Source organism: Pseudochaenichthys georgianus, chromosome 3 (assembly GCF_902827115.2).
Source record: "Pseudochaenichthys georgianus chromosome 3, fPseGeo1.2, whole genome shotgun sequence".
NCBI lineage: Eukaryota > Metazoa > Chordata > Actinopteri > Perciformes > Channichthyidae > Pseudochaenichthys > Pseudochaenichthys georgianus.
Window position 1 is genome coordinate 18,168,374 of NC_047505.1, and position 21,259 is coordinate 18,189,632.

Consider the following 21,259-nt stretch of genomic DNA (forward strand, 5'->3'; position numbering starts at 1 on the left):
GAACCCCAAGCAATGTAGCTTTCACATTTGTAATGGCATTTTTAACATTCTCCAACTAACTTTTGTGCAGAGAACATCATTTTCAGAGATTGTGTAACCACTTATCTAATAACATTGGGAACAGATATTGACTTCAATTGAAATGCAGATATACTGAAAAGTATACTTTACATTGTGCATAAATTCACTTCCATTGTTGTGTGATGTCAAACAACTGCTTCTTCATGAAGTCTGGATAAGTGGATTTGCCCTTTTTAAAAACGTTGGTTGCTCCCATTTTACTTTTTTTTTTAGGAGGCTCGGAATTAGTATAAAGAAAAACACTCTTTAGGTTTGTTCATTGCAGCAAATAGAATATAATATAATTGGGTGGGATGAAACCCTCTTTAATGGTCACACATGCAGAGCACACAGTGACATTTGTTCTCTGCTTTTAACAGTACCAGGAGTCTAGTAGGAGCAGTACAGTACGGTACGTTTCAAAACTTGTGAGACAAAATATCCACAAGTAAAGTACATTTTTAGTTAGTGAATTGATAGTCAGGTAGATAAACCCTGATGATCAGAATGCCGTTTTTACATTGAGTCATCCAAGTTGAAGTTTTCCCAGTTTTGAAACTGTGCTTTCCCATTTGAGGTTGTGTGGAGGACTCCCACAGGTACTCATTAGCATTGTTTACTTGTGAACCCGGGGCCTTGTTCTAATCATAGATTTTACAACACCGTCTACATTCTGGCATCGTTTTCCCACACATATGTGATGATCTGAAGTGTTGAATTATTCCAAGTCAACATTTGCTCTGAATTAATGTACCATATTTCAGTATGGGAATTTGTGTATTAGTTGACAGTCACACCGATTATTTCAATAAGTCCAATTTAAAAATCCCTCTAATTTATCAAGATTTCACCGTCAGGGTCCATCATGACCAAAAAAATCAATTTGTTTCAGCATGTGCTGGTTTTACAAACGAGACATTGTATGCTGAGTTCAAGGTACAGCAACCACAATATTGAATACTGCATAAGATTTCATTGGGAAAAATCAATAACCTTCTTAATATGTCATATCATGATCCCTCACAGCCTGAAGTAAAACTACCACTAAAACCTTTCTACAGGGCAACATAAGACACTGAGGGTAAACAGCCGATAAAGGAGCCTGGTTGAATGTTTCTGCTCTCATCGTCTACACAGCATGATAAAAGTAATCACACTGGTGGATGTTAAAAGGATTTTCACCACGTTTGAGAACTCGACATTTATCCAAACACAGTCAGGCTAGTTGAAGATGTTAAGTGATTTGGTATCACTTTATTTGTTGGCACCCTTTTATAAAGGCTATACCTTATAAGTTATAAATTAGTAAGTGAAACTTTACATTTAATAAAAGATAAAATATGTCAACTAAATTGTAGGCCTACATAATCATGTTTGCCTTATTACCATACATTAATTCTGAGTAACTTGGAGTCTCCTTCAAAAATACATTAAATAACTAATTATAAACCAAATGACTTATTAGTTATAGCTAATACATCCTCATTCATACATACTGATGGCATAGGCTGCATGCCACCAGGTGAGGTTAGACTTTCAGTGTCTGCTTAAGAACACTTTTGTATTCTCTGGAGAAACAGAAACCTTCTGAATACTAGATGACCACTCTGCCTCGTTAAGCCTGTATATGCAATTATAAGATTGGAAAAATATGAATAAATAAGCATTTTGCTTTTTTTACCCAGAGACTGTATTGCGCTGCTGTGTGTCAAGTGGATCTCAGCATACAATTGCAATTTCCGACAGCAATTGAATGCAGCACAGAGTCAGAGCGGGAGTGCGCGAGCGCTCTCGAGCCTCGCCGCGCGTGTGCCCGCCCTGTGAGTGAGGGCGCGCGCACGGGAGGTGGCGGGGGGTTGTGCTCGCTGCTGCTCTCTATGCTCTCTGACCCCAGTGGCAGCTCCGACTCACTGCACTCCCCCTCCGTCACACTTCTCTCTCTCCGCTGTCTGTCAGTGTTTCTCCTCCTCTCTCCCCTTCGCTCTCTTGTCTGGTTTCTTTCCACAGGAGCCAGCCGAGGTCTCGCCGGGTCGAAGGTTCTGCCCTATCCGCCCAGACTGCCGCAACCCCCGGACGGCAGCTCACAGCCTCCCTGCTCTCCCGCTGCTGCCGCATGGACCCGCGTCCCTCCGCCGCCGCCGCCGCGTAGAGGGCGACCCCGACCCGACACTCTTTCTCCGGCCAGATAAAACCCGCACAAATAACCCACACGAAGGTAGAGCAACCTTTCCGCTTTGCTTTGAGAACCGAAGAGGGAGGGAAAGGGGGGGAGAGAGACAGAGGGAGACGAGGAGAAAAAAAGAAATTCTGACACAAAGCCGTCGGTTAAAAGGTGGCTTGTCATTTACGAGGACGAGCAAGAGGTTAGCGCGGCGGTGCAGTGACACTGACCACCTTTGGGTGCTTTTATTATCCCGGGAGCAGAGTTCAGGATTGCACGGACCTCATTTCTTTTTCTGTGCATTTCTGCAAGAGGCGCATAGCACACGTTGTGTATACGTATGGTATCAGAAAGGGTCAATTTATTCGCCTTTTACCCTCTCTCTGCTTCCCGGAGTGATTTCTACTGGTGAAGTTAGCTATATGCTGTGCGTTGAAGGAGGGGGGCTCTGTATGTTCAAAGACAGGACTGACAATGTGTGTGTGCACCGCCGTTATAGCAAAGCAGCTCAGTGCGAAGCTACAGTCTGCATAATAAAAAATAACCACTGCCAGGGCAGGTTTAGCAGGCTAAGCTACGGAGCTAGTTGCTGCTACTGTAGCCACAAGGTAGAGACAGACATGCGAGTTTAACACACACACACGCACGCACGCACACACGCACACACACACACACACACACACACACACACACACACACACACACACACACACACACACACACACACACACACACACACACACACGAATAGACACACACACCGACTGCACTCGGCGAGGAGACCGTGAAGTATGCTGCTGCTCAAATCGACCTGCCCTTGCAAACAAAGAGCACATTTCCCAAGAAGCAGTAGTACTTTTGTATTTTGCATTGGTAGAAATTATTACTGAGGTGAAGTGTGTGCAAGGTATCTTTTAATTAAAGTGATTTGTGAAGGCCCAAGAAGATCAGAGGAGATCAATTTCTTATGCAGCAGCAACGATAAAATTGATTGGAAATATCATTTTAACTTTGCAATGTAAAGATGTTTTATTTGCAAGATTTGAGTTTAGCCTCCTTTTTGTTGGCATATATATTATGACTTAAATTCATAGCACATATCAAAGAAAGTCTAGCTGACCCAGAAAACATAAATCTGTGCTTTAGTGAAAATAGGATTTTTGAAATTTAAATTGGGGTTTTGATTGCTTTAATATATTCAACAACTGGAGGTCACAGCCCTTTGTATTAGTTTACTCGCCACTGCATCAGAGGATTTAATGACCGACAAATGAACTGCGGAGCTGCTGATTACCTCTCAAAAAGATACGTTTTTGAATTGAGGGCAATTTTTTTTTCTCTTTCGGGCTGCATCGGTAGGTCTGGTATAAAAAGCCTGTTAAGCCCACAGTGGCCACTTTACTGTCAGTCAGGGAGGTCAGGCAGGAGGGAAGCTCAGGGTTGCAGGAGACACAGCGAAGCCCGGTGAGTGAGCTCTGAACATGCAAACACCACACTTGTTGTGCAGTTTCTTTTAGATGCTTTTCCTTAAATAATTTAAGCTGTGAAAGTGTGCTTTATTGTACGGTTAAGCACACACTAGAGCAGTTCAGCTGCCAGGTAGACTGTAGTTACTTCAGGCCTGGGGGGGAAAGCAGAAATGTATTTTTGCATGTTTTGGGGTAATGTTAAATCTGTTTTGTGCATGCATTGTAAACAACCTCTTGTTTTATTTAAGTCGTTGCTTAATATTTGATCACCAGCAGAGATTTATACTTGCAACCTTTTTGTGCTTGGTTTAATTTCAACAGGCTAAAACCTTAGAGGCCATGCCTGCAGTTATTTTTTACATGTGAATATACGAGTTTGCATTAAAACTAGCTTGCTTATGAGCAGCAGAGCCGGAGCGGTAATTAAAAACCTGCCTTCCAGATTGTAAATTGACACCTAAACCGTCCAGTGTTTAGTTTAGAAAGGTAGAATAAATCTAAGTTTTATATTTGAGTTGGCTCGCTGCAGTTTTTGTAATTTGGATTCTGTGGGGAATGCTTTGATAAACAGTTTTAGGAATTATGGTTTTTTTTCAAATTCAAAAAGTGACACAGCAAAAAAAAAAAATCTTGTTTCTTTTTGTGCCCTCTGAAACCAAACAAGAAAACTGTACTTGCATCATGTAATATTGAGTGATCATATGTTTAGAGTAGACACAGATCCCCTCCTCACTTCATGTGTGCTCTGACTGTTTGTACTAATTTAAATCCACCTGTTTTTGCCTCTTTCATTTTCTGAACAGTACAAACGTGTATCATTTAAATCCTATAGGTTTTCAGTTTCTTCTTATGTGAAAGACCAAGGCCAATCAGATGTAGGTGATTGTGTTTAAAGCAGCTGATGTGTGTGTGTGTGTCTCTTTTCTCCTGTCGGTGCAGACTGCAGTGTGTCGTGGTCGGCTGGGTCGCTGCTGGGACACTTCCTGGGCTTTTTGAGCGGCCCTGAAGGATGACTGCTGCACGGCTCGCTGCTGAATCCCGGTGAACGAACGGCGTCTCATGTCCAAACGGCGGAAGGATGGCTCATGGCAAAGTGACCATCACGGTGGACGAGTACAGCTCCAACCCCACACAGGCCTTCACACACTACAACATCAACCAGAGCCGCTTCCAACCTCCACATGTCCACATGTAAGTCACACACACACACACACACACACACACACACACACACACACACACACACACACACACACACACACACACACACACACACACACACACACACACACACACACACACACACACACACACACACACACACACACACACACTGGTACACTTGAAATGCAGAATAAAAAAAGATATGAATATCTTTTTCCTGTGAATTTTTTTTAATATATACTTTAGACTAAAATTGACAAATGTATGTTTTGTGTCTTTCAAACATACATATTTCCAGGCCGTTGTTTCATTTCACATTTTATGTTTTGGAAGTTAGGCTGAGTTTGTCTGACATTTTAAATATATTTTGGAAGATGTAAGACTGTGGACATAACAACAGCAGACATGTAGATATTTTGAGTTGCAACAGGAAGCCAATCAGGAGCCTGTTTGATGCAGAGTCTTTGTTTAGTCTTTGATTTAATTGGCTCAAGCTCAGAGTGTACGGTGGCCATCGAGGACAAACTTTGAAAACAGAAAGAGACCACAAACTGTCCTGTTACGTTTGAGGCAATTGGATATTACTGGTTAAAAAGAGAGTGTGTGTGTGTGTGTGTGTGTGTGTGTGTGTGTGTGTGTGTGTGTGTGTGTGTGTGTGTGTGTGTGTGTGTGTGTGTGTGTGTGTGTGTGTGTGTGTGTGTGTGTGTGTGTGTGTGTGTGTGTGTGTGTGTGTGTGTGTGTGTGTGTGTGTGTGTGTGTGTGTGTGTGTGTGTGTGTGTGTGTGTGTGTGTGTGTGGTTTGAAAGCTAGAGATTACTTTAAAAAACAATCTCACACTGAAGACTTAATGCTCCTCATGGTTCACACTCAGATTTGATTTAAAGCTTTTCTGTCGTGCATTGCAGACGGCTCGCCTGTGAGACTGTTATCATGTGTGCCATGTTGTCACTGTGGTGCATGAGCGCTTTGTCCGCATTAGGGCGCTCTTTTTATTTATTTATCAGACCAGTTACTTAGCGTGGCTCTTGTCTGATGTGGTTATGCTCTGCCTCTCATTAGTGGGTCAGAGTGCTGTGACCCGTCGGCCCTCACCACACACACACACACACACACACACACACACACACACACACACACACACACACACACACACACACACACACACACTCATATACACTGCGGATCATTTGGAGATTTTATAAAATAATTGTAAGTGACTGTTGGTTGTGGTTACATGCACAGTGTGAGCTTGAGATATGTGATGTTCTCTGAGCGTGTTGTGTAAAAAGTGAAGGTGCAGCATAGACAGGAAGTGACCTGCTGTTTTCACTGTCATGATTTGTTGAGTATTGGTTCGATTTACGGCTTTTTTTTGCACTTTTTCTTCTGGGGTAAAGCTGACATATTCCTTTTTTTTTTTAAATATCTTTTTGTCATTTTGTAAATTACGGGAGCCACATATAAGGGAGAATGAATATGTTTAATATGAAACGTGTTGGTAGGCTTTTACTCCTCAAAACAACTTGACGTAAGTGTTAAGCTTTGGAATGTCAAACACTTGACATGCAATAATTACATAACTGACAGAATGAACAGTTATGTTAATATTTGAGCCTGACATATACAGTATTGTGATAGGTAAACAGCATGTCTCAAAGCTTGTTTTCATGTGCTGATTGTCAAGTCTGGTTAAAAACACACATTTATAATTGATCACTGTTAAACAACCATTTACCTTCTATTATTTGCTCCGGACATCCTTATGTCGTTCCAGAAAACATTAGCAGTTTGTAAAAATATATGTATTTATTTGACTGTATTGTTTGTTTGTAGCCTTTATTTAACCAGGTGAAAATCCCATTGAGATCAACAATCTCTTTTTCAAGGGAGACCTGCAAAGGCAATCTCTGATCAGACTAAAGTTAGAGCAAGCCATCAAGTAGGAGACAGTCGGTCCGTCCTTTCTCCGGGACAGCTTGCATGTCTTCTCAGATCATTGTGTTGAGGTGGAAAAGAAAGTGTCATCTAAAATAAATACAATCCAGAAGAAGACTTGGGGCAGCAGTGTACAATCTGTGCAGACTGAAGAGCACTCTTTCACGTTTTTGGAACACCTGGAAAACAAGTTTTTTTGTTTACCTCAAAGACTCAGATTCCCACAAGTCTGTCTGATTAATCATGTTCATGTAAACAGGATTGCTTTCGGGAGGATAGTCACATTCTGGGTGTTTGTAAATAGATGAATGGCACTCTTACCTTCCTCTCACGGTTGGCAGTGATTCCTCAGCTGTGAGCACGGCTGCCAGCACAGCCAGCGTTGGTGCCTTGATTGTGTAAAAGGAGACGAGGTCACCTCTCAGTTTGTGTTGCGTCAGTCCATTTTAATAGTTGTAGGAGGCGGAAATAAATCAGGCTTATTGCTTCAATATAAAAGGTTAACAGACAGCACAGGATTCACCAGAACAAACAGCAGCTGGTATAGGCTTCCATATTTCATTTTTTCCTCAAGACAAATAGATATTACAAACAATATTTTCCCAGCTCTTAAACATAATAGGATTACCTCTGCAAGGTTTAGTTTATGACTACATTTGACTGTTTATTTTTGGATTTATAATTATATTGTTAATTTGATTGACAGATGTTGTTTCTGTTCCACGGAAAGTCTCACAACATGTGGTTCATCTCAGCCTTTTAGTCTACAGTGTTCTACGAGTTCCTTCGCCTCTTTTATAGCATACAAAGGGATAACGAATGTCTTTCTATGAAAAGACAGAAACCAGCAAAGTGCGAAAAATAATGAACCCACCTGAAAACATTAGTCATCCAGACACAGTTGAGTTTTATTCTAGATGACGTCAAAGAGGAACAGATTGTGGATGATATTGTTAAAATGATAAGTAGCTGTATACTAAAAGGCAGCCGAAGTGAAAACTACATTTGTTCAGCTGGCCTGAAAAATACTGCGTAGGAAAATGTCACAGTGACAGTACAGAGGTCGGGACAGAAATGCAGTTACAATTCCTAAAACTTGGAATAAATAATCACAAGGTTTATCCTAATAATCACTACAATCATTTTTTGTGAAGCCCTGCTGTTTTTTTTCCCATTTTCGCTGCGGTGGCTTTTGAAAGTGAAGGAAGGGGATGTGTTGAAGCCATGGGGCCTCTCAGCAGATATGTGTTTGGATAAATACATTAGGCTGTTTCCTGGCTTCCACAGAGCCTGCAGTGTTTTACCCTGCCATTCTTAAACTCAGACTGGGAACCCCGGATCACGTACACACACACACGACCATAAGCCCATCCCCCCACTATGTTTAAGTGCTTATAGAATACGCGCTCTGTTCTGGGGAAATAAAGGCTTGTTTAGATTTTGAGAGATAATGATCCGACTTGCTTTGGGGTTCTCGTTCACTGCATCCACAGTATTTAGACATAAATAAAGTTGTTGCTTCTCTGACGGCAAAGAGAGGGAGGAAAAAAGTGAGGGGGTTGCCTGCCATTTGAAATACAACCCCTGCTCTGATCCCCCCCCCCCCCCCCCCATACAGAACATTTAGATTTCTAGATTTTTCTGTGATGGAGTACAGCAGCTTCTTTTATGTGGTGTGAATTGTACCGCTCTCTGAACTGCATATGATAACACACACACACACACACACACACACACACACACACACACACACACACACACACACACACACACACACACACACACACACACACACACACACACACACACACACACACACACACACACACACACACACACACACACACACACACACACACACACACACACACACACACACACACAGTAACGTGAGTCCCGGAGTCAAAGTGGGCTTTCTTCAGAGCATGGGACGTCTCTCTGTCTGTCACTGAGCGTCAGACTCAGTCCAGCCCTGTTTTGGGTCTGGTTTATTTTTTCTGCGCCGTCTGTGTTTTTTTTCTTTCTCCCTCATCCCCCTCATCGTCGTTTCGTGAAATGAAATGCTCAGCAACTTGGAACATATGCTTCGAGTTGGGACACTAATGGTTTCAAATCCAATTTGAGCAGGATCTGGGCCAGACTGCGGGGAAGGCACGGGGCGCAGACAAACGGACAAAGAGTTCAACTAAAGGAGGATTTTTTAGAGTCTAATAAAGTCTTCGTTTTAAGGACTAAAGATGTCTTGACATGTGTCCTGTGATTGGACTCCAGTCAAAGCCTAGCAGCAAATGATATTTACAATATTTTGATTCACACAGTTGAACTTAATTCCTCTTGACAATTCATTTCCTGGCCGATTCTCAAAGAAAACGGGTGATGATTTCTAAGAATTTCCCCTGAGAATGAAATCCTTGTTAGGCTGCAACTTATAATATTTTCATTATAAATTACTCGGTCAATTCCTTATTTTTCAACTGAACTGAATCTTACGGCCAAGTGGGGACTTCAAATATATTCAATTTACAATGATTCCTAAACAGAATGAAATGGCTATTGAAACAGGGCAGGAAGGAAAGTCATCAGAACCCCAAGTAAGATGGAGGTGCATCAGACGGTGCAAGGATGCTGTTGTTTGTGGTTGATCTTGATCGCAGATCTATTGGCATTTCTCTCGATGATTTAAATGCATATACCATTAACACCTTAAGAGTCTTAATTAGTTTAATTCCTGGGGGACATGCGCACGATGCAGGCCAACACAACTGTGCTAGTGAAGCAAGCCGGGGTCAGCACAAGAGACACAAGGTTATAAAAAAGCTGCCTGATCGCTCAGTTATTTTCTAAATGGCACAAAATGTGACTTATATTACAAACAATGTGATTTATTTGTTGACAAGTCAGGGTGATTTTGCCTTTGGCTTTGTTTAGGTTTTTGCCATTTTTGTCAACAATGTGTTAAAAGAATACATTTGTTTTTGATAGATTTGTAATGCTTCAGTTTAGGTACAAACACCTCCCACCTCATATATATATATATATTTATATATATATATATAAAGCCTGAATTTGAGAAATTGAAATATTTTTCTACATGATACAAAAGGACAAAACAGTTGCATAAAGTAGAGAGACATTTCTACCTATATTCTCTATCAGACCATCGGTTGAACTCATGTTTAGGCTAGTAGAGCTGCGTTACACAGGGTTTCCTGATTAAAAGCTATGTAAAACCTGTTGACTAGAACAATCCAGAATATCCAATCAAGTTTTTTTGTAAAGCCTCACACACAGTAAAGCCTCATTCTACTTTCCTTTTTAGGGTACTTATTTGCTCTCTATAAAAAAAAAATCATTCACACAACACACCTGAGCTCGATGCATTCATTTTTATTTTGGGGAGTAAAAAAATCTTTTAACCTTCTCACAAATGTAGGGTAAAAAAATCCCATTTAACAAACGCCTTCTCCTCCAGATGCCTTGTTAATTATTACCGCCCTCTGAATAATTGAGGAGCTCGTAAGAATGAATCATTTAATGACACCGCCGCCTGCATCCATACACGTGAATATTCTGACACAAGCTCGGGAGAAAACGGCACCAAAAGAACACGGCCTTCACACATCCGTTTTAACACCGTCCTAGTTTTATTAATGAACTCCTTGGGAATTTGTTATGCTTCTCATTCTTTGTATCGTGGAAGAGTGCTGTAAGTGTGGTTGCGGAAACTGTTAAGAAATGATGATTTGTATACGATGCTGTTTGATGTGCACACAATAATACACCACATTTTGCTTGCATCTCCATTGACGAGTTTGCCTATTGGACAGAGGGAGGTCAGCATGTTGTATCAAGTGACGGAGAAAGCTGCTGGAGGTGCTCAGATTCTAATTCAACGGGACATTTCTATCTCTGCATTGATAACCTTGGTTTTACAACACAAAGTGGACTATCCAAGAAGGGACCATGTTGTGGATAAACAAGTTAGACATTTGTTTGTCTCGGCTGCTGGGATGCTTAGAAGATTACAAATATTTGGATGATTGGATATTTAATTGTGGAAAAATCTGACTTTCAAATAGAAAAAGTAGACATTTCATAACTTTATGTTGTGTAATTTACTGTTAATACATCATCGATTGTTAAGCAGCGATCCTTAAGCATTAATAGTACTTAAAAATAATGTTCCTCCTTTACAAGAATATCAGTGTTGAAGCTTCATGTTTGCAGTTTGACCTTTTTTGGAGGGAATGCAATTTATTTCTCCATTTTCAACCTACAATCCATTTTCCCATTTTGCATCTTATTTGCCTTGTCTGCAGAAACGTATTGAGAACGAACATTTGTTTTTACTTTAAGTTTGCAGTGTTTTCTGAAAGTCAAAAGGTTTTCTCTGTGTTACCGTAATTGTTACAATTATGTTCGGTTTTTTTTTTTTTTACTTTCATGGCATAGCTACAACCTGAACTGAAACTCCTTCCAGTGTCTGTTCGTTGTGGTCGTCTGGTAAAAAGTGTCTCCAGATGACAATCCACTTCTAGTCACTAAAACATGTTGAAGGTTTTGTTCTCTAAACGCTTGTGTTCAGATTTTCACCCGATGCTTTATGTGAAGTCTGTTTGGATCCCACAGTTATGATTGGTCCTTTAGAATAGAAACACTTGTTCTTGTGCTAGACAACTTTTTCATTGAATCAAAAACACCCAAGGCAGTCATCTTTTTAGACAACATCCAGTCAACGTCCTCTTTCTGCTTCAGTGCCCGCCATGCAGATGTGGATGAGATGGAAGAGCTTTTCTCCGAGTGAAAGGTCTCAAATCAACGGGTTTCCTTAATCTACATAGCAAACATTGGACTGAAAATATCGTTGGGACACATAAGCCAGGCCCCTCCTAAGAATAGATAACCCCTTCCTCTTTCCCAAACCAAAAGCGGCTAACATGAACACATAGTCAGCCAGAATGAGTCTTTTCAGACTATTGATGTACCCCAATAGGACTTTCGAGAATTAAACATGCCTCTCTGGCCTGGAGATGTTTGGTTATTAATCAAAGGGGAGAGTTTCTGATTAATAGTGCAGCCTCATGTTTACTCCTCACTTCGCCATCCATTGTTACATTTTGTCCTATCAAAGAGTTTGTGGAGGAGCAGCATTCCGTTTTCAGGTCTGCTAACAACAAAGAGCCAATCCCATTTTGTGGCCTTTTGTTTCTGTCAGCCCGCTGCTACTGGCGGCAGGAGTGGAGGGCCTTTTGTAACTGGAGAACCCTTGATGAAGTTCCCTCTCCACCCCTGACCTGCTGCTGGAGCCCGTCGGGACGGTGCTGATGCTGAAGTGTACGGTTGTGGTGGTGGGGGGGGGTTAAGTGACAGTTGACATAGGACAGGTCTGCGGTTTTTCAGATTGAAGCCCTTTTGATGTCTTTGAGATGTGGGCCTCTTAGCCCCCGGAGCCTGGCATCACAGGGCACGATCTCCGGATGATGTCACCTCTCTCTTGACATGAAATGGAGGGAAAGCTGCCCGAGTCTGCAACTTCTCAACGTGACAAGTTCCCCATTTGGGCCGTTTAGAGTGTGTTTAGTTTGCATTTACCTGTAATCAGTCAGCAGTCATTTGTATTCCTCCTAGCGTCAAGCATGAACACGAGACGATATTTTCTTTTCTGTAAGGTTTTCAGAAATGGAACAATGCATCCTACCCTCAGATTTGAAAATAACTTGGAACAGAAGACGGAACAGTGTTTATGTTGTTGTTCTTGTCTTGGATCTCTATCTTCTGTTGAACCTGAAGCTGCATATTAGTGCTAGAATTGCTAGGTGTTACAAGCATTGAATCAATTGTTTGTATGGGTGTGTACAGCGACTTGTTACTGTCCGCTGTGTGCAGCATCTAGTGCTATAAAGTGGTACGATGAAGATCTTATACACAGGCTATTTATTACAAACAACTCACCTCAGTCTCAAGGACTATGTGCAAATCCTACTTTCAGGTATACAAACATGCTTTTCTAAAAAGCCTTTCCGTTGTTAAACAAAGGAAGCCTCGAAGGTGGTTAAAATACATGTTTTCATTGAAAGCATTTGTAAAGACTTCTTCTTCTGACTGGACGTTGTTTGTCAGCTGACATGGTTGCACTGTTTCAAGTCATTATTACTGAAGCGGTTTTGATTTAATACCAAATGTTACCCAGCAAAAAGTCTGTCCAAACTACCCCGCTAGTTTATCTTCGCAGTAGTCTGCTGGTCGGTGTTCGGCCCCGGGGCCCACGTCTTTGCCATCTCCTCAGCCTTCCTCCCATCAGCCCTGTAGCCAGGCGGACTGTCAGCAGCACAATTAAGGGCTGTGCCGTAATGAAAGGAGCATTAGCAGAAGCAATTTATTTCCCAGCGCAGTGCCGGAAGGTTTCTCCGGAGCTGATATTCCAATGCTGGCTTTGTGTGCCATTATGGGAGGGATGAGGAGGACGCTCCCTGCCTGAACAAATGTAGAGGGGGAGAGCGAGTGGGGGCCATAAGGCAAAGGGCCATCATTCACCATTCTTTCAAATCAATTTCCATTTGAATATTGTTTTTACTGTGCACTCCTTTGTGAATATCCATCGCTCTGCATCTACATTCTGTTTGTGCTTCTGCCCATTTTTCCTGTTGGGTTTTCTTGTTTGCTTGTTTCTCTCTCCCACCTTTGCCTCCTCCTACGCTCCCTTGAGCACCCCCGCCGCCGCCGCCACCCCCCTCTCTGTTATTTCTGTGTTCATTTTGTTCCTCTGAAGTTTATTGAATTAGCGCAGACAGCTGAAATGCAGAAGATAAGAGAGGCGCGCTCTCTGCTCCTCTCCGAGAAATGGTATTGCACCGTGGATGAGTGAGTGTGAGAGACGGAGTCTACAGGAGGGGGAGGGGAACCAATTCAGAGGTTATAGACAGAAGAAATGGGGAGCATTGTGTGTTGATGTTTCTCCTGAAAGAGCGATAAAGACGGTTTGAGCTAGGTGGAAGAACCGGGACTATTTGGTCTCCAGTTCAGCTGTGCTTATCTTTTCAATTCACTAGTGATGTGGCATAGTGGACACACGGACATCAAATGTTCCCCGAGTGCCTTTGTTGTGAAGTTCGACAAGGGGGTGGTGAATACAAAGGTCCATTTACAACCTGCTGTGATCTGTTGTTCTGTTCATGGAAACGGTTTTGTTTAGAAATACTATATTCATCCCCCGTTCCGTTTAAAAATATACAAGACAATAAGACTAAACCTACACATTTTGTTCATTTTATGTTGTTCGTTTAATTATTTGTACTCCCTGTAAATCATCAGGGGCTGCAGTGATTTGTTAACCAAAACACAAATCGGTGAAGAAAATCTGAAAACATTCAAATGTTAGCGATTGGATAAATGACCTTTTTTACCGAGCGTTGTTTATTGTTCTGTTTAGCAACTAAAGGATTTCTGGACCAATTGTTCCCAGCATTAAAACGTCCTTTTGAGTGTTTGCACCATGCGACGTAATTCCATGTTATACAGTGTTGTCTAAAACACTGATTGTGTTCCCAAAAGTCTCCCTGGTTGTGTTTCATATAGCATGTTCTAACCAATGAAAAGTCTCCCTGGTTGTGTCGTGTGCATGTCAACGTACTGTTTGCAGCGTGGGTCTGGTTGATTGGAGCTCGGTCTCTCTGATACCTTTTGAACCAGTGAGTGTACGAGTCTTGATCCCGTTTGTCGTGAATGAACAGGTCAGCTTTAGTTGATAAGCAGTCACTTTCCACATGTCCCCTTTGACCTTCAGAGGGTTTAGGTGGCTGTGTCCCCACTGGGTGTCTTTATTGATGAGAAATCATTAGCACTCCATTAACAATGAAGGAGCAGGAAGCAGAGAGAGGGAGGAGGTAGGTATAAAGTGGTCAGGGACCCACGCTGAGATTGACATGTATTTCTGTCCGAGACAAGTGGGCAGATCAGAAGGTCGTTGACCCCGTTAACCCTTCAGGGAGGGGGGGCTGCATAATTCCAGGGCATCGGCATATTTAACAAAGCTTAATATACTACACACTCCTGTCTGCACATTAGTAAACATTTACTTCTTTTTATTTAGTCACGGATCTTTGTTCCAATAATTTCATAATGTCCCTTCGAACAAAGCATCATAAAGAAACGTTGCTGCTCGATGGACCTGACGAGTCCTGAACACCACCCAACAGCTTTGGAATGATTTCATTTTGTTATCAAAATCAGCGTTCATTGTTTTCTGAATGACCCATAGTTTACTTAGGATAAGGGAAACTGAATATTAACACTATAACTTTATCAAGTTTGAACCATAAGAGCTGATAAAGATTGAAAAAGACATGGTACAACGTATGAAAGGAAAGACATTGGTCATATTTATCTCCAGCCTCAACTGCCCGAAGTCTCCCTTCTTTAGAACAAGATAAATATGGTTTCCCAGTTGAAATCATTGAGAGCGTCTCTTTTTTAAATGTGGTGTATTCATGAAGTTATCTCCCGTAATGATGGATAGCGGTGTTTGATTGTAACTAACTCTAAAATGTACGATAAGAGCTCTTTGGCTGGACAGTTTTTTGGCCGCGAAGCCAACAGCCCGCTCTGTTTTGGACGCCCTGAAGTCTCGGTGAGGAAGTATTGTAATCAATCACAACGATTATGTGGCGTCCTTAAAGAGCCGGACTTGTCGGAGAGTGACACAGACCGTGACCTTCTTATCTGCTGCGAGTGAAGTGTCACGTTTGAAGGAGCAAGCCCAGGCTGAACTCTGACCCCGGTTGCTTGTGTGTTTTTCTAAAAGGCCACGGAGCCAAGTGTGTTCAGTCAAATTGAATATCCTCCGACAGACAACACAGAGCACTCGTCTCTCCAGCGCTGATGTATACTTCTCTGTCTTTCTCTATGACACATGTTCCAAAATGTTATAGGGCAAATCTCCTCAAGCTTATTTTAACATTGATATTAAACTGTGATATTTTTGAAATGTATGGAGGCTGCAGCAATATAAGGCATGTGATGCAGAATAAGAGAACGAGCTTAGTCTAAACAAACAATCTGGCTTAATTTGAAGAGATACATATTTCATTCTCAAATGTGCAATCTGTCATCTGTGAATTTTGCAATTAAGAACATACACACTGTAACAAGAGAATGACAGTAAGAATAAAAACTGGATCGTTTCGCTGCTCTTAGCTCAAGAAATACTGCATGTTAGGTCTCAGAAGTGCAATACTATAATTTTCCCAAAATGGAGGCTGATAAATGTTGCAGCTGTAGGTGAGGAGAAGTTAACTCGCTGAGGTTTCTCTGCCGAGGGATCACAGACGATCATCGAGCAGATATTTCTGCAGCCACAGACCTCGGTTTTGTGTCGGCTCCAATGTCATGGCGGATTTGAGAGTGTGCTCCTGCCCTCCTCGAGCGCATTAGCATTTCTCCTTCTCCCCCACTCGTTTCCCTCCGCCGTCTTCCCTCTGATGTCACGCCGAAGCTCAGACATGTTAACACGAACCTTCATGCTAACACAGTTCAGTCTGTCACTGGAGAATATTCTTTTACCTGCTGCCGGGGCGCACAGACTTTTTCATTTTCACTGTCTCCGTTTACAATAGATCAGAGGCCTTCGCTGCACTGCTGAACTCCTGAACTCCTGTATACATTACTAATGAACCTCTGGATAGTTATACGGTCATATGTTAACAGGGAAGTGTGCGTGTGTGTGTGTGTGTGTGTACCATCATGAAGGTTTCTTGGCCAGGGCCTGCTCTTAATTGATAGGGGCTGCTGGTATTTACTTACATTCTCAGGGTGGATTAAATCTCAAAGGAAAGGGGAGGAGTTGGAAGTTGTTTTCTCCTGGCTTTGTTTTAATATGTATGCTTGTGTGTGTATATGTATGTATGTATATATATATATATATATATATATATATATATATATATATATATATATATATACATACATATGTGTGTGTTTTGTCCTCCCATGTGGTTCTGCATTCGTCCTTCCTCCATGACGGGAACTGTCGCATCCTGTAAAGCTGCATGACATCGAGACACCACAGAGCACCAAATCGAATCAGAAGCTACACTGCAGTGTATGTGCTGCTCTGCTGGCTTAAGTTAATGTGTTTGTGTGTATATAGGAGCACAGACTTATTTACTGCACACAGTCAATAGTAAATAGCATTATCTCTGTGGCCAGTTTTTCATTTTGTCCAGTGCGTTTAATATTAAGTTCAGAGCCGGCTCTGGTCACAGAGAAGCTCGCTCTGCTCCAGTGTCTCACTACCTAGCCGACGGCTTGATGGAGTAACGGGGATAATGACTCAAATATTGACTGGTTACAGATGAAAAAACACAATCAGACAAGATTCACATTCTGGTAAAACAAGAACATTTGATCCAGGGATGCACCGATTGTGGTAAAAGTCGTAATAGGTTTAACTTTGTAACCGTTGCATGAGGGTACTGCATTTGTCAGGCGCTGATGTTGTCCGTTAGCATTTCAGAATTAAGATTTAGAGGACTGTTTTCTTCCCCTCCGCTTCTTATTCACCAACTTTTGCAAGCCAGAAATACTCCGAAAGCATGCAGCTGCCGTTTTATGTAAATCCGTGAGTTTGACTGCTTTGTGGCAACATTGGATTTGCATGACTTCTGCAATGGGATGAAGCACAGATAAGTTTCAGGCCTTCCCTTTACCACATCGGCCAAAAACATTCACACCTGGTTGATCTTTCGGCTATAAACACCTTCCAAGTTAATTTAAAAAACATTGGCTATAAGTCAGAATATACAGATGGGTTACACAATCAATAACTGGATAATACATTTCCCAAACCTGTAATATTTACTATGGCCCTCACAGACACCAGATCTCAACACATCAGTACTGGAGGTTTTTAAACGGTGCTTTCCAACACATGTCACCTAATGTTGTTTTTAAATGTGTACGTCATTGAAAGGTGCATTACAGAGAGTGACCAGCCTGTTCACCATACACCCGGCCAGGCAGATGGCTGTTCGACTCACAAACAGAACCGCAGCAGATGCCAGACTGTCTGTAAACCTTTTCCATGTCGAGTCTCTCAACATGCCACAGAAATGTAAAAACAGGAAGATTGCTTCCCAAGTGAGACTTCCTCAATGCAATGTTGCCTTCTCTCCCAAGTAGAATTCTCTTTGTGCCAAGGTGCCCATTTTCTCCATCTCTGTTAATGACGTCCTCTCAGTCTGAAACCTCTTGATTTCATCTTCTTTCTGCGGCTCTTTTCATGCCATGTTCGCGCGCACATGCGAGTTAACTATGTGGGTGTGTGTGGTGCTTGTCAGGTTGGAGATTGCAGCGTTGATTATGTGTCTGATGTTTTGGACAGAGTGACATCTCTCCTAATGAAATAATAGCCTAGTGGCAGAGTGCTGGAGGATTGCACATTGCAGACTTCAATTACAGACAAGATGATTTCCCCCCTCTTTCATTTCAGTCAGAAGAGTACAGGTTTTTCTTCCTTTTTAACAGACGTGCTTACATCGAACAAAAAGGCTGAATAAAAAGCTTTTTTTTTCCAGCCAGACTTGGGCCTAAGTGTCTTTCTTCAGAGTAGAAAGGACATGGCATGCCTTAATTCACCGTCTCTTTAGCCAATCTGATGCCACAAAACAGCCATTTCCCTCTTTGTGTGCACAAATCAACCGAACGCTGGTTGTTTTCCAGCTCAAACTACACATCTTTTTACCGTCTTTTCTTTGAGATGCTGCTGCATGCATTATTCGGTGAACCGTGTAATTTATTTTGCACAACAAATGATCTTTTTTTTAAGGTTCCAGTTTTCAGCTGTGCCCCTTCTGCTAGCTGGTATGACATTTGCATACATTTCCTAAAAATATGCTTCTGGATCTGGTACATCCATTTAAAATATCACAAAGAGGAAAAAGGGCACGTTCTTTGAATTGCAGCTCTTTTATTCAGAGAATAATCTTCACAATTATTAAATAAAAACAAGAGCAGAAGTGAAAAATGTTATCATTTGCTTTCTGTGCTTTGGGTGCTTACTGAGTTGTGTACCTTTTTTCTAAATGGTGAATTGAGAATTTGTAGGTTATAATAACATAAAACAACAAATACTTTTCATATGGAAAGCATTATAAGAAGTGTGTGTGTGATAAGAAGCATAACATATCATATCAGCAACATCAAGGACTCAAAATATTCACCAACTGTCGAAAAAATGGTGTGCAGTTCCTGCATTTGAGCAATGTGTATGTATTGTCATTATTGAAATGTAGGTTGAGTAGAGAAATAAATGATACATTTTAACAAGTAATTCAAAAGGAGAACCATTTCAGTTTATTCTGTCTACATTTTCATGGAAAATGTTTGTTTCCTTTAGATATCCACATCACTCAAACATGGTTGTGTGATTGACAGATAAGAGCATACATAATATAATAATAATATGAAAGCTGTTACTTCAACACAATAAAAGAGGTGTACACCATCAACTCACAAATAATCTTAAAAGACTGCAAAACAAAATGAATTGAGTTCAGCGAGTTGCAGAGATTACTGATATTACATTTCCTTTGCGAGCAGGGGAATGCGGAAACAAAGTTCCTGTTCTGGATCCTTGCAAAAAACACCATATATTTGTTCTTTGAGTAACTTCAGAGTCCTGAACATTAGGCGCTTCAACTCCTCAGACGAAAATGTGACATGTTATCAAATCAAAGTTTAGGGCTCATTGTCTCTCTGTGTCTCTGTCTTTCTGCAGGGTGGACCCCATTCCTTATGACACTCCCAAGCCAACAGGACACACCAGGTTTGTGTGTGTGTCTGATACACACTCGCGAACAGACGGCATCCAGATGCCCTACGGCGACGTGCTGCTGCACACGGGTGACTTCACCGAGCTGGGCCTGCCCTCCGAGGTTAAGAAGTTCAACGACTGGCTAGGTATTAAGCTGCGGAACACACACATCCGTCTGCACGCACGCACACACGCACACTTCTCGTCCACACACAGAGCTGACATGCACAAGTTCTCTGTGTAGGGAGGGGGCACGAGACATGTTGCACGCATAACCAGTAACTGGACCACACAGTGACACCCCCGCCCCTCCCCTCTTGACCCCACAACTGCTGTGCTAAAGTGTCCAGTTTAACCCTTCTGACCTAACACCCTGCCTCAGTTAACCTTTGACCTCTCCCTGTGGCACCATGGAGTGCTGGCCCTGTGTGTGTGTAGACCTTAGAGGCGAGAGAAGAAGCATCTTTGTCCCTCTAATGTAGTCATGTTTCACACAAACATACTGACCGACAGTCCCTCTCACTAAGTGCATAAATCAATAAGAGCCACACACCACACCAACCGTAACGTTAAAAGACATTTGAGTTATTTAGTATATATTTCAATAGTTTGTATTTATATCAGCCCTTAGCAGGACTGGATACATTTTGGAGAAGAGTACATGAGTTGTGAATGTTTAAACTCAAAAGTAAAATGTTGCACCTCTCCATCAGCATTCATGCTCTCATGAACATATGGAGACCAGAATAAAGAGGACACACAAGAGGACATTACAAGTAGTCCTGGAGATCCTTGTGAGTTTTGACATAAGTCAGAAGATGAGCTATTGAACAAATCAAATCAAACAAAATTGGTGTTCATTAAGTCAGCAAGTCACATTTGATGTCGCTCATTGGCTCAAAGGGGAGAATAGACATCCAAAGCGATCCTGGACACACCAGAGTTGTCCCTGCTATTAATCGTCCGATGCACACACATCGTCCTATCCACAAACAACGTGGAGACTCAAAGGGAAGCCTGCACACCTCTGCAGTTTTCACAAAACAGTGAATGGAATGTCTAAAAGGAGGATAAGAAGAGGGAACACCACATGAAACAGGAAAATAGCATCGATGGAAGTGAAGCTCTGAGATTGGTTTCAGCCTTCACCTCAAAATCCAGGATCAGGTAGTGACTCATGACTTACTTTAGTTAGACTTTCTAGTGGAAATGCTTCTAACCCGTATTTTCATTTATATCTCAGTGAATAATTCCAACAAAAGTTCAGAGCGTTTTTTGAAAGAGTCTGACATATTTTCACAGTTTCAAACTAAAAGTAAACTCCTCAGTTTAAAGTGGCACTGCTCTCAACATCTATGTTTGCAGTATCACACACTCGCCCCCTGCTGAGTTTAAAGGTAGCTGTCAAAGTTTGGCCTCAACAGTCGACAGCGGCTGCAGTCAGTCTGGATTCACAGCAGTTGCACTGGATACCAACGCTGACCCAGTTTTCACAGCAAACAGCCGTCTGTAGAGACTTCTCAAGCGTCCTCTGCAGCATATTCCACTCCTCTGCTGTCCCTCAGTCTGCTCTGCATGTTCAAACAGTCACATCTTTAACATAGCTTACCTCAAACATAGCTTACGCACAGACTTTCACACTCACAGCCTCCTCCTATTCTTC

The 21,259-nt window shown here is 41.8% G+C and overlaps 1 protein-coding gene across 2 annotated transcripts in view; it reads left to right on the plus strand.

Moving 5' to 3' along the window:
• Nucleotides 1–1,896: 1,896 nt before the first annotated feature.
• mpped2a (metallophosphoesterase domain containing 2a) overlaps nucleotides 1,897–21,259 on the plus strand; it is a 53,317-nt gene continuing 33,954 nt past the window's right edge. The window contains exons 1-3 of one of the 2 annotated variants that reach the window (XM_034076736.1): nucleotides 1,897–2,275; nucleotides 4,630–4,881; nucleotides 19,561–19,742. In XM_034076736.1, the coding sequence (XP_033932627.1) occupies nucleotides 4,769–4,881; nucleotides 19,561–19,742 (295 nt within the window). In that variant the 5' untranslated portion in view covers nucleotides 1,897–2,275; nucleotides 4,630–4,768. Of the gene's footprint in view, nucleotides 2,276–3,617; nucleotides 3,686–4,629; nucleotides 4,882–19,560; nucleotides 19,743–21,259 lie in introns of those variants that run through there. The other variant, XM_034076737.1, reaches the window with a different exon arrangement.